This window comes from Clinocottus analis, unplaced genomic scaffold (genome assembly GCF_023055335.1).
Source record: "Clinocottus analis isolate CAN_PGR_092001 unplaced genomic scaffold, fCliAna1.0.p SCAF_11, whole genome shotgun sequence".
NCBI classification, from domain to species: domain Eukaryota; kingdom Metazoa; phylum Chordata; class Actinopteri; order Perciformes; family Cottidae; genus Clinocottus; species Clinocottus analis.
The window spans coordinates 5513898-5526749 of NW_027175832.1; the positions used below are offsets into that span (position 1 = coordinate 5513898).

General features: G+C 39.7%; 1 protein-coding gene across 1 annotated transcript; it reads left to right on the forward strand.

The window, feature by feature from the left end:
• The first annotated feature begins 1781 nt into the window (after positions 1 to 1781).
• Positions 1782 to 12036, forward strand: LOC137782072 (DIS3-like exonuclease 2). The gene is made up of 21 exons (XM_068571166.1): positions 1782 to 1870; positions 2461 to 3255; positions 3395 to 3525; positions 3681 to 3734; positions 3962 to 4063; positions 4232 to 4415; positions 4576 to 4640; positions 5009 to 5238; positions 5317 to 5490; positions 5647 to 5726; positions 5842 to 5954; positions 6104 to 6211; positions 6374 to 6607; positions 6886 to 6965; positions 7170 to 7353; positions 7524 to 7610; positions 7987 to 8134; positions 8475 to 8605; positions 8867 to 8971; positions 9757 to 9861; positions 10114 to 12036. The coding sequence occupies exons 2-21, from the start codon at positions 2490 to 2492 to the stop codon at positions 10225 to 10227; spliced, it is 3195 nt and encodes a 1064-aa protein (XP_068427267.1). The 5' UTR covers positions 1782 to 1870; positions 2461 to 2489; the 3' UTR covers positions 10228 to 12036.
• Positions 12037 to 12852: the final 816 nt, after the last annotated feature.

A 12852-nucleotide genomic window follows, 5' to 3' on the forward strand; every position in this document is an offset into this window, starting at 1 on the left:
CATGTATATACAATAGGCTATGTACATGGATTATACATCAAGTAGTTGACAGCTGTTACACTGTCACAACTGTCACAATCCATTGAACTCGTAAACTGTTTTTTGATTTTATGAAGAAAGTATTTTGAGTATTTTAAATACTAAATTACTCCACTCTAAAGTATTTTGTTAGAAAAAATTGTATCACCCTATCAAACACAAATTACAAAATACTATAAGTAATTCAAATACAAGTAATAGAAATACTGCCCATCTCTGCCTGCAAGTCAAGGGTCCCTCAATACTCACCTGGACTCAGTGCCAGTGCAGTATATGATCCCCTTGGTCATATTAGTTTAGTTCAGCATTAGTTCAACACTGTTTACAACAGTTATCCTGATAATATCCAACTTGAAGTATTGTTAAACCAGAAAGGCACATATGAGTCTATTTATTATAATGCAACAGCAGCTGAGAATTAATTAAATCATAAAGAATCCAATTACAGCCACATCACGTCAGCTCTGTTTGACGAACACCGTTGCACAGGTGTGTCATTATAATTAGAAACCAGATGTTTCCATCAACATTCTGATTTTGTTTAGTGTCAGAAATTATGTGTATTGTGATGTTGTCACTGAGGAAGTGGGGTCACATATGGAGGAGAGTTGAGTGAATTCAGCGATCGCAAGCTCATGTTGTTATGAACCTCAATGACATCTGACAATTATGAGCAGCAGATAAGACCAAATATTGTCTTCTCCTCAATCATGTAAAGCTCTTACTCCTAATAACTTAATCACAACCACGACTGAAGGCATGCATCAGTGTCTGTATATTAGTCTTTTAAGACATTCTGAGCCTTTTTGAAGGTGAGACACGACAACCTTGTCTACGTCACATCCTCAGATGTCTGAAAGCCCCGTCTGACTGCACACACACCTAGCTAAAAATCCCCTCCATATTATCACCTGGGAAATATTGTGTGTGTGTGTGTGTGTGTGTGTGTGTGTGTGTGTGTGTGTGTGTTTGTGTGTGTGTGTGTGTGTGTCTGTGTGAGGCTTCATAAATTGTCTTGTACTATGCAAGCGTGAACAGACAGGTGTGACATCAGCTTGTCAGGAGGGAGAAGAGAATCTGCAGCTAATATAGGGGATAAGAACTATTTTCATCCTGTAGAATACCACTTCACACACCCAGATATCACACATGTCTGACTGTCTTACTGATTGTTAAGTTTACTTTCTTCCTATTGTTTTAATCTGACAGGATGATTTTTTTTTTGATTTTTTTTTTGCATAATAACGTCTCACTGTATCGTTAAATATATGAAATATTGATCTTTGCTGCCCCCCAGTGGTTGTTTGTATCCCTCTTAATTCCAGTCAGGCGCATCCAGTGTTCTCATTATGGTGTTAAGTTTGAAACAAAAATGAATGAGCCCCCGGAGGACCCCAGAAATTCACTATTATTGGGCACATACAAATTGTGTAAATAATGAATTGTTTAAATAAGTAGCCTAAGTAATTCAGGGTTCGATAAGTCAAACGCCATATCTATGTGACAACATGATTTGCTCTGACAAATATTTAATAAAAGGACACACCAAATTTGTACTGCAGAATATTAGTACATATTAGCAAATGTCTTTTTGCCGCAAAGTCTTGACGTCGTTTTTGTGCGTTCGTTTAATTCTGATCCACACGCCATGCCAGTTGGTGGCGCTAATGCACCAAACAGTTGTTTGCCAACCGCCAATAAACCATGAGGAAGAAGGAGAAAAAGGAGCAGAAGAAGAAGAAGAAGAAGGAGAAGAAGAAGGAGAAGACGAACGCATCATTTAGTAGCGCATAGGACAGCAACGTTACACAACTTACACGCAGTGAAGAAGGTAACGTTTACGATTTGAAGTTTGGCAATATTTTCATCCAGTTCAACTCGTTGATTGTGGGAAAGGTTGCGCTCTGTCTGACGCACTCGTAGTTGGATAACGTTAAACAGAAACCTGCTCTAGCAGTTTTCATAACTGATGACAGTGTGGCTAATAGCTGTTAGCTAGCTAACATGAGTGAACATTGACGTCAGCTGCTCGGAAGGAATTGTTCAGAACAAAGTTAAAGCCAAAGACAATGGCATGATAGCGTGTCGTCTCGTATAATCATCATCCCAATGCATGTTATCTTTAGGTAATATTAAGTTGAGTGACTTTCAGTCACGTTATGTTAGCAATTATAGTTACATATTGCTAAACTAATTGACGCTTGAAGTAACCTTATGATGTGAGGTCTACGCAGCTACTGAAGTATAGCAAGAGCTTAAATTTCAAATTAAATTCAGATAACCTGCTCCTATTTCAGTGTACTCTTGAGTGCTAAGCAAAATGTTTGTTTTCCAAGTAAAGCTCCCTGAACGAAAGTTAAACATCTTGTGACTCGTGATAGAAGGGCTGCACATGTAATGTACGCCATTTGCCTTTTTCAGGGACATCGTCTTTTATTCAGGATTGCCATATGGATTCTCCTCGGCAGCCGAAGAACCTGAACCGAGAGCCCAAGCGCAATCAGAATCGGTCAAGCAATCCTCCTCAGAAAGATGCCTATGCCAGGCTCCTCAACCAGCACAGCAGCAGCAAGTTCAGTCTGTATCTCGAGCAATATGCCAAGGACACAGCCTTTCAAAGAGAAGAAAATGTGTCAAGTGCCCTGCCTAAAGCCCAGAGTGACAGGCAGAATATACCACAGCGACAAAGGGATCCAGTGGCCAACGATTTCTCTGATTCAAGTGACTTCTCCCCCTCTTCCAAGAAAAATAAAGAAGAGGAGAGTTCCTTGTCATTGTACATGGAGAAACTAAGCAACCGTAGTGCTCAGCAGGACTTCGAAAGGAAGCAGGGTGTGTCTGACAGACAGCGATGTGGACAGAGAAGAGACACAGCCACTAGCCACGATGGAGACGTCGAGTCTGGTGAGGAACTTGGCTCTTTAAACCCCAATGAGTCAAAGAAACACCAGAAGCAGCCAAAGAAAGCAAAGGACTCTTACAAAGATGTTACCTCAAAAGAGACTGACTCATTTGTTGGACGTCCCCAGTCCCCAAATACAGCCGGTACAAGTGGACAGGAACAAGAAAAGATAAAGAAGGCAAAGAAAAAGAAGGTTTTAAGGCAACCGGAAGAAGAGAAAAGCGGGGAAGGGACATTCCAATCTGGGGTTGACCCTCAGATGTCAAGGCCCAAGTCCCCTTATGGTAAAGAGAAAAAACTGCAGCAGCCCAGAGGTAAATTGTAGACTGTTTTTGAGATGTTAATTCTCAAAAGGTGTACCCACATACATTGTGTTTGTTACGATATTTCATTTCAGTTGTATGAATTTGATGGTTTATGATGGATAAAATCAATTAGTTCTATATTTTCCAGCTACAAGTGCAAATTCTCCTGCTGACAAGGGTAAAAACAAAGGACCCAGAGGATCAAAGAAACAAGTTTTTGAATCCTACATGACCTTAGAGGAGGTTTCCCATGGCCTTAAACGAGGAGAACTCATTCAGGTAGAAACCCAGAGATATTGTTCCCGGACCTGAGACTGTATTAATATCTATATTAAGTATGGATAGTATTGCTCAAGGTGATCAAAGTATTAAAGCAGTGAATACCGCAATATACTTGTGGATACTTTTCTAAATTCTACATCCTTTCTCTGTAGGGACAGTTAAGAATCAACCCAAAGAAATACCATGAAGCTTTCATCCCATCCCCTGTAAGTTCAACACAAAATTAATTTCACAATTAATGTTTTGCTGCCTTAACAACTGGTTCAATCTGTTCTATAAAAGCAAAGTATAGCTATCTGCAATATACTGTATGAAAGATATGACTTTGCACGTGAGTTCATTGTTTCTGCTTGTACATTAACATCTGTCTTGAAAGGTTTAAAAAGTTCAAGGCAGGCAGGAGATGTCAAGCAATCTCTTTTTATCTTCGCAGGATGACGCACGAGATATATTTCTGGATGGGATTGTAGCTCGCAACAGAGCATTGAATGGCGATATAGTGGTGGTGCGAATCCTCCCTCGGGAGCAGTGGAAGGTAGACTGCACTTACCAATCCATGTACAATATATATTTAGTTTGTAAGCCGCATGTCTTACACCTTTTTGACATGTTTTTTATAGTTAGAATATTGTATTTAACTCCACGGGACTGCAAAACACGCCAGTGCTGAGTGTCAGAGGATGATGAACGTATGTCTGTATAGATTGTGAGGTCCGATACCGAAGGTGAGGGTGCCAGTGAGTCTGATACCCAAAAAAACCCCACTGTGAAAACCACACAGAAGAAGACGGATCGCATGCCCAGGCCTGGTGGTATTGTGGAAGACCAGTGTAGCGACCAGGATGAACTCGTCTGCAAATTGCAGAATACCACCTTGACAGACACAGGTACTGTGATAGACTTGTGATTATAGCAGCTGTGGCCAATTACAATTAACAAGGGATATGAAATTATAATAATTCAGTTGGAATTTGGAAATGGTCAGTAAACTGTGTTTGAAGGTTCAGGTAATGCAATTACATTTTGTCATTCATCTGGTGGAAACAGGAGAACATCTGGAAGACCCTTCAACCCCACGGCCCAATGGGGAAATACTGCAAAAGACTGCTAAAGTGAGCGTCTCGCTTATCAGTTTTGCTGTATTTCTTACGCAACCCTTCCTTTTTTTCCACCCCAAAAATGCCAAATATAGATTGCCACAAGAAGGCTTTATGTCCCAGCTCATGAAGCGATGGTATGGGCATGACAAGACGGTTCTATGAGACTTGATTGCCTAACCCTTCAGCACCTTTGCCCAACAAGCTATGCTAAGTTGCCAAAAAAAAACGTAACATTTCATCTGGCTACTTTTACAATAGAAACTATAAATGTATTTTCTCTGAAAGTCTGTAACTGTTGGCATTACGATAGCCAAAGATTACAAGTATTTGTCACTTACGTTCCAAATATAAAAATAAAAAAACTCTTGTTTGTCTTTCAGGTGGTGTACATTGTTGAAAAGAAACATTCAAGAGCTGTGACAGGCTTCCTGAAATTCCTACCAGATAAGCCTTTTGCCATGTTCTCTCCTGTGGACCACCGGGTGCCTCGGATCAATGTTCTTCTTGATGGCTGTCCCCAAGACTTCTGTTCCCGCCCAGGCGACTACACCAACACCTTGTTCATATGTCGGATTACCAACTGGGCAGCTGACAGCAACTTCGCAGAAGGGTGAGTGTAACATTCAAACCTTGATGGAGGGAAACCATTTTAACAACCGAGCTGATTCTCTCCTCATGTTTTCTCCAGTCAACTTGCTAAGACGCTTGGTCAGGCTGGAGAAATCGAGCCAGAGACGGAGGGCATCCTGATAGAGTACGAAGTTGATATTTCTGAGTTCTCAGATGAGGTGTTGAACTGCCTACCCAAAAACCTGCCCTGGAGCATCCCTGAGGAGGAGATGAGAAAGAGGAAAGACCTGAGGTAGCACTGTGAAGTAGCTTTACATTATTTTCTGTACAGACGCATGACTGCTGTATTTATTTAGCTAATAACTGTGCTATCGAGAACACATGTATTCAGTTTTATTATAGGATTCATATGTATATGATTCACAAATCACTGTTTTTTAATGTATAGGAAGGAGTGTATTTTCACCATTGACCCTGCTACCGCCAGAGACCTGGACGATGCTCTGTCCTGTAAACTACTCCCTGATGGTAAACTATATTAACTGAAGCGCCCTGTAATGATAATTAATTCCGATTATAGATCTAAATATTGTTTTTCCTGTGGATATGAGGTTGTCTCATAGACTGTCCTTTTTAAACACAGGGAACTTTGAGGTGGGAGTTCACATTGCTGATGTGAGTTATTTTGTGGGGGAGGACAACCCTCTGGATACCATCGCCAGCCAGAGAGCGACTAGTGTTTACATGGTTCAAAAGGTGAATATTCCTTGATCTTCAGTGTTAAAATTGGAACTACCGGTTGATCCGACAACATTGTGTCACATTCTATGTCTTTTTGGATATTGTTTTCAACATACCGTAGGCTTGCTACAGCGGGTTTTGTTCATGTCTCTCGTCTTGTCCAGGTGATCCCCATGTTGCCCAGGTTGCTGTGCGAGGAGCTGTGCAGTCTCAATCCTCTCACTGACAGACTCACTTTCTCTGTCATTTGGACAATCACACCGGAGGGGAAGGTATGACCATTTTAACTTCATGGACCTGTTGGAGTTGCACTCAAATGATGAAAAGTTAACGTCACAGGTTGATTGATTTAAGCTGATATTGTGATGGCATTTTCATTTTTTTCTCTCACTGCTTCCACTTCGCCTAACTCCTCCCCCCCCCCCCCCCCCCAGATCCTGAGTGAGTGGTTTGGCCGCTCAGTTATCTGTTCCTGCGTGAAGCTGAGTTACGACCATGCTCAGTCCATGATCAATGCCCCAGAAAAGATGTTCACTCCAGAGGAACTGCCACCTGTGGACCCTCAGCACCCCATAGATGAGATCCATCAGGCTGTGCTCAACTTGCACTCCATTGCGAAGAACCTCCGGGCTCAACGCTTTTTAGGAGGAGCCCTCCGACTGGACCAGGTTAGCCCCCGTTCCCCTTTGGTGGCTCTTGTTTCTGTGGTAGGGTTTCCTTTCATGGTCTTTGTAGTTGGTGATCATGGTTTCAGCTTTTTATTTCAAAATAATAGTTCATTAAAGATAATTGAATAGTTTGTTGGAAGATATTTAACAAAGACTATTTGAACTGACTAAATTAAATGCTTATATCATCGAAAATGGATGGAAACAAGACCCAGATTATTAAATTGTTCAGCTTTCTGACAATATTTTCATATGTATGCCTTGTGCTTTTGCTTCAGTTGAAACTGTCCTTCACCCTGGACAAAGAGACCATGATGCCACAAGGCTGCTACATTTACCAGTACAGAGACAGTAACAAGTGAGTAACAAACCCTCCTCGGATATATCTCTATGCCGGTATCCCTTCTGGGTGGTTTTCCTTCCAAAATTAATCTTTTTTTGACAAGAGATATACACTGATCTCAATCCTTCTGGAGGGCTTGACTATCAGTCCTCCTTTGTTTCTTTTTTTCTACTGCTCTGATCATTTAACCACAGTATCATTCAAATCTGTGTTCCCTAGGTTGGTGGAGGAGTTCATGTTGCTGGCTAACATTGCTACAGCCCACCACATCCACAAAAGATTCCCCCAGCTGGCCCTGCTCAGACGCCACCCTCCACCCAAAGCCAAAATGGTGGAAGAGCTGCAGGAACTTTGTGATCAGTTGGGAATCAACGTTGATCTCTCCTCAGCAGGAGCGTTGAATGTCAGTACTTGCAATACAGCAAATGTAGCAGAGTTTTTAATATTTTAGAAAAACTAAAAATTATATTTGTCCTAAAGTTTAAATTGAGTCATTTGTTTTACTGAACAGGATGTACACTATTAAATCATTATTGATTACTAAAACCTTTATTCTGCTTTTACAACATGCAGAAGAGTCTCAACACTACTCTTGGGGATGATGAGTATACCAGTGCCAGAAAAGAAGTCCTGACTCACATGTGCTCCAGGCCAATGCAGGTTAGAGCCGAGGGGCCGCTGCTGAAGGACACTGACTGTTTTTGCATTAATTTATCAAGCTTGTGTGGAATACGTTGGCTTTTGTAAACCGTTTAATGACAATTTCTTATAATACGATTCGGCATGGCAAAAAAAAATTATATTCGGTAGGTTTTGGAAACTATTTGATCATTCTTTAAAGGTAAAAGTTGCTTGTTTTGTTTTTTTAAAGAATGATTTTGTGATTATTTGACAATTAAAGAATTCAAGACCATCCCTACGTAACATAATACAGAAATGTTTTGTCAGATACGAACTGAATGTTTTATTTTAACACAAAACCTTTAGGGTTAGGGCGATGTTTCTGTCTTTAATGTGGATTATTATTGTTTTGCAGATGGCGTTGTACTTCTGTACAGGTGTACTTGGGGAGCAGCAGTTGTTTAAGCACTACGCCCTCAACGTTCCTCTCTACACTCACTTTACATCACCGATCAGGCGCTACGCTGACCTCGTTGTCCACCGACTGCTGGCTGCTTCACTGAGTGAGTACCATCTCTACTCATTTTTCTTCTAGACGCACAAAAACCAACGCACACATTTTAAATGGATAAAAGAATGTCCTGTTTGCTTCATACAGTGTTGTGGTTGTATTGCAGGGCATGTCTGGTTGATAATGTAGAATTTAAATGCAGAAGAGAACAAAGACGCCTCAGATCTCCCATTGAGTTGATGCATTGTTTGTGCTGTTGCCTCTGTCATTGTTTCTGCCCTTCCAGCTTCCGTCTGTTCCTACTGTGCATCGATGACTGTTCAAAATGTGTGATTTCTATTTGTTCTAGTACTCATTATGTGCATATCTGTCCATTGAATGTTTAAATGCAGAATGTGGGCCTAGTTTGGGGCTGTCAACAGAAGACGTCCAAAAACAGGCATCACACTGTAATGACAGGAAGACAGTGTCCAAGAGAGTCCAGGAGCTCAGCTCTGAGCTCTTCTTTGGAGTGTTTGTAAAGGTGGGTTGCCAAATCGCTCACTTTCCCGAGCCACCACTTTCATGCAGTGGCTGTTTTTTAAAATTTTTATTATTGTTTGATTTCCAGTACTTCAAATATGTAATCAACCACATCAGAAATTGTTTTTGAAATGTGTTTTTTCCCCCATGCATTTAATGGCTGTCTTTTTTGATGTTAAACATATTTTCGATGACATTAATATGAGGTCTAAAAACATAGCATCAATATATTTGAAGTACCTTTTTGGTCTGTGCGCCACAGGACTGTGGCCCTCTGGACTCTGAGGCCATGGTGATGGGGGTGCTGGATCAGTCCTTTGATGTGCTGGTTCTCCAATATGGAGTGCAGAAACGCGTCTACTGCAAGGTGAGCTCCAATACATTCAGTTTAAAGAGAGCAATATAGTAGTAAAGTCAGAGGACACGATACAATAAGTTTGAACAGCATATACATTAGAATATGACTGAAAAGGCACAGGCAGAGGCATGATGCTCCTATATGCCTATCCTGCATTCTTATCATTTAAGATACCCTCCTAAAATAGATATTCACTTCACTATGCACACAATTCTGAAAACTTGGAGCTCATGCAACTACAAAAACATTTCAGACTGCTGAACTCTCACAATGTCATTATTTTCACTCAAACATAAATCTGATATCTTAATGATTGCCACTTTAAAACCTCTTTAGTCTTTCATTTTTGTTGACATAACTTACATTTTTAGAGATATTCTTTGACTCTGTAGCTGGATTTCAATTCATCTATGTCATCTAACTATAAAAGCAAGGGATCTCTGTATGTCCTCCAGATATCATAAGAACCGTGTACTGATGGGGACCAGGACGTGCATTGTCAAATTTGGTTCAATTTTACCATACTACACATTTTCATTATTAATAACTTTGAATAAACAATTGAGCATACAAAGTTAAATATCACTGGATAAATGCCTCCATTTACATCCATGCTCTACTTTATAACCACGGTTAATGATTGCATCAACGGAGTGTATTTACTTGTGTTTATGTATTTACCCCAAAACAAGCTCATTCAGCAGAGACAAATGAATGTCCAGAGCGTAGTGGACTGTCAAGATGAAGGTGAAGTGAAAGTTTGATGTGAAACAAACTGTTTTTTCCACATTCAGTCTGTTGCAGGCCTGCAATCATTCCGCCATCATAAGGTGGGGAAGAAATCTGAGCTGACTCTGGTTTGGACAGCAGAGGACCCAGAGAAAGCTTCAGTTGAGCAGGTGAGAGTTGCAAAAAAAATGCTTGTGTCATGGTATAGCCTGTCAATATAATTATAATTCAATACAAACAGATATAAATAGATTAATCTCAAGCTGCCATTATTTTGTGTACAATATCCTCTCTGTTAAAACAATTAATAGCAAAGAGATGGACCAACCAGCTGGGGTTAAGATGGTTAGAAAGTGTCTTAGACAAAGAAAGTTGACAAAATATAAATTGCAATAATCATAATTTCTTCTTTTCACCTGCAGGTCATTTCAATCTTCACGTTAGTGCAGGTGCAGCTCAAAGCTGACGCACCCATGAAATACAGTGCAGTGCTCAAGAGGCCCCAGGAGAACGAGTCAAACATTGACATGTGCTGAGGAGCACTCAAACAATTAAAGGGAAATTTTGATTTGCACATTTTCTTTTGTTGATGGACATCAATAATATTTGCTTAGAAGCAGTATTGCTTTGGTGAGCAGGGGCATCACTAATCACATCAGTCAGATTTCAGTTGAAGTTCCCACTGTGTTTCAGATTTAACTTGAAGGCCCAGTCCAGTGGGGTTTTTTTGTGTCTTTAATTTGCTGTGAAAGGAACTTTGCCTCCAGCTTTTCTTTGGTTTCTATTCGTTTCCACAAGACACGGGTCACATTTTATAGGCATGCAACATGTATCCATCGCAGGCATTAAATGCAAGTTGGCGTTCACCCTTTGGAAATTGATAGACATTAAAGTAGAAATATGCTTTGGAAAATATGACATTTTATGGTTTTTAGTGAGTGTTTTAAAACATGTAAACTCTGACACTATTTTATGTAATTCAGTGGCTTGATTTCAAATTGAATTGTGACCCAGGTCTGAGATCCAAGACAGCATTATGTGGATTTTGCTGTTGATTTATTGACAATTTTATAAGAACAGTATTGATGTGATATAACTTGTACACAAGCTAATGTACGAAAGTAGATTTTCTTTTTTAGCTTATATCAATATATTTGTGTCTGCAGAGTATTCCAAACGACTAAAGTTTACTTATTTTGCGTTCTTGACTTGTTCTGCTGGCTGTAAAATAACTTCTTATGGCCAGAGTGAAGCTACAACGGTCAAATGGTAAAAATGTAGCAGTTAAACCTTCAACGTCAGATTGACAGACTGGGTATGTATTCACATTTGCATAGAGACACATTGACAGCAACATGCCAGCTAGGATTTTTACATAATTGCATGTATTTGTACTGGAAGATTTTTTTTTTTTTTAGATTCTTCTTTGTGTGAATGAAGGGGCTGAAGGCCTTCTTCAGTTCATGAAGAACAGCTCATAGGACATTTGATTTGAATTCTTAAACATATTGTTCTTGTCTAAACTAAGGCACGTTTTCTTTACTTAGTTGGCAAGACGACCAAAGCGTAATATTTTCGCAACTGATTGTTATTGTTTTTAATAGAAAATGTAGGAATGGCGTGAATTGCTGCTGAAAGTAGTTGCTAGCCTTGATGTTGATGAGTGCATGTGCTTTGGGGGATTTTTTGTGAGGATTTTTATGGTCGGTCAGTTAGACTTGGTTTGAGCAGCAGAAATACTGTATTGGACCTCATTAATATCAACTGTGAATTTCAGCCTTAATTTAAGCGAGCAGAAAACCTGTTTTGTTGTGAAGCTGAACATTTTTAAAATGTTTGTCGGCCTTCCAGTTTGCTTTACTGAAGTTGGTGTGCCTCTCTTTAGTGCCATGTAGTGTCATACATAAGCTGCTACCTCCGCACAGTTGTTTATATTTTTGGATTTCAAATATCTTTTGTTTGACTAAAAGGCTTGTCAGTTATTTTGAAATACCATTTGACTAATGTTTTTAAGTTATTTTTGCTCACATGAACTTTTAGTTTGTGATGTGAACTGTAAATGTATTTTAAACCAGCAAGTTAAGTGTTTGTTCAAAACAACTGTCCTGACTTAGTACGATGTGTTTCTGTGGTTAGGGTTGAAAAAAAACCAACGTAATTCTTAATTTTGAAAACCTGAGAATGCACTTGTCAAAAGAAAATTCAAGTACAATTCCTGTATGTTTTGAGAAGTGATATTGTGACGTGTGACTTTAATTCTCATCTGTATCAAAGGTTAATTCATCTGCTAAACCACCATATGGATCAATAGATAGTTGCCCTTGTCACTATGGAAAATAAATGCATCCGTGAATGATTTAAACTGTGTTTGTTTTATTAAAGCCAGTTTAAAGATAACTACATGTTGGTAGTGATGAGTCACTGAAGAGGAAGCACCAAGCTGTGAATCATCTCTGCTGATAGTGACACATTAATGCTTTGAATGAACTGTGGCACAGCCCTCTTCTTTCAGTTTATGTTGTAAATAAGAGATAATCTCTATATTGCCAGGGAGTGCTTGTAATTAACAACCTTAAACCCACTGCACCATCATGTATAAGATGAAGAAGAGAGGTGTGTCACAGTAAAAGGCCACTCCTTTATTAGAAACGGGTATTGTATAAAACCCCACCCCAAGATGATGATGACCATAACTAGAGGACTTCTCAGTGTGCCACATCCTCCTAAAACTTCACGTCTGCTTAAAGCCGCTACGGTGGATACCTTTCCTTTACAATGCATCAAATGATATATATGAAAAGCCAATTTGTTGTGAGGGACACAAAGATAAGAACTTATTGAATCCTGAACTGAAAAATGAGGATGAGGTTGTTTTTTTTAACATTTGACCATCACCACATTGAAGTCAACAGGAGTGTTGAAGTTACTTACCTTTTGAAACAGTAGCAGGGGCGAATAGCAGGGGGGAATTGTTTATGACGTTTTATTTTCCTCTGACTCGCTTGATGAGAATTCCTTATCAGGGCTAAACATACTGACGCCAGTGTCGACCTGCAGTGACTCCCATGTCAGCCAGCTGTTTGACTTTAAACCCACACAACCATATGACTTACTTTTTAATCCACACATCTCACATGTTCCTATAATAGGGACGTTTCCCT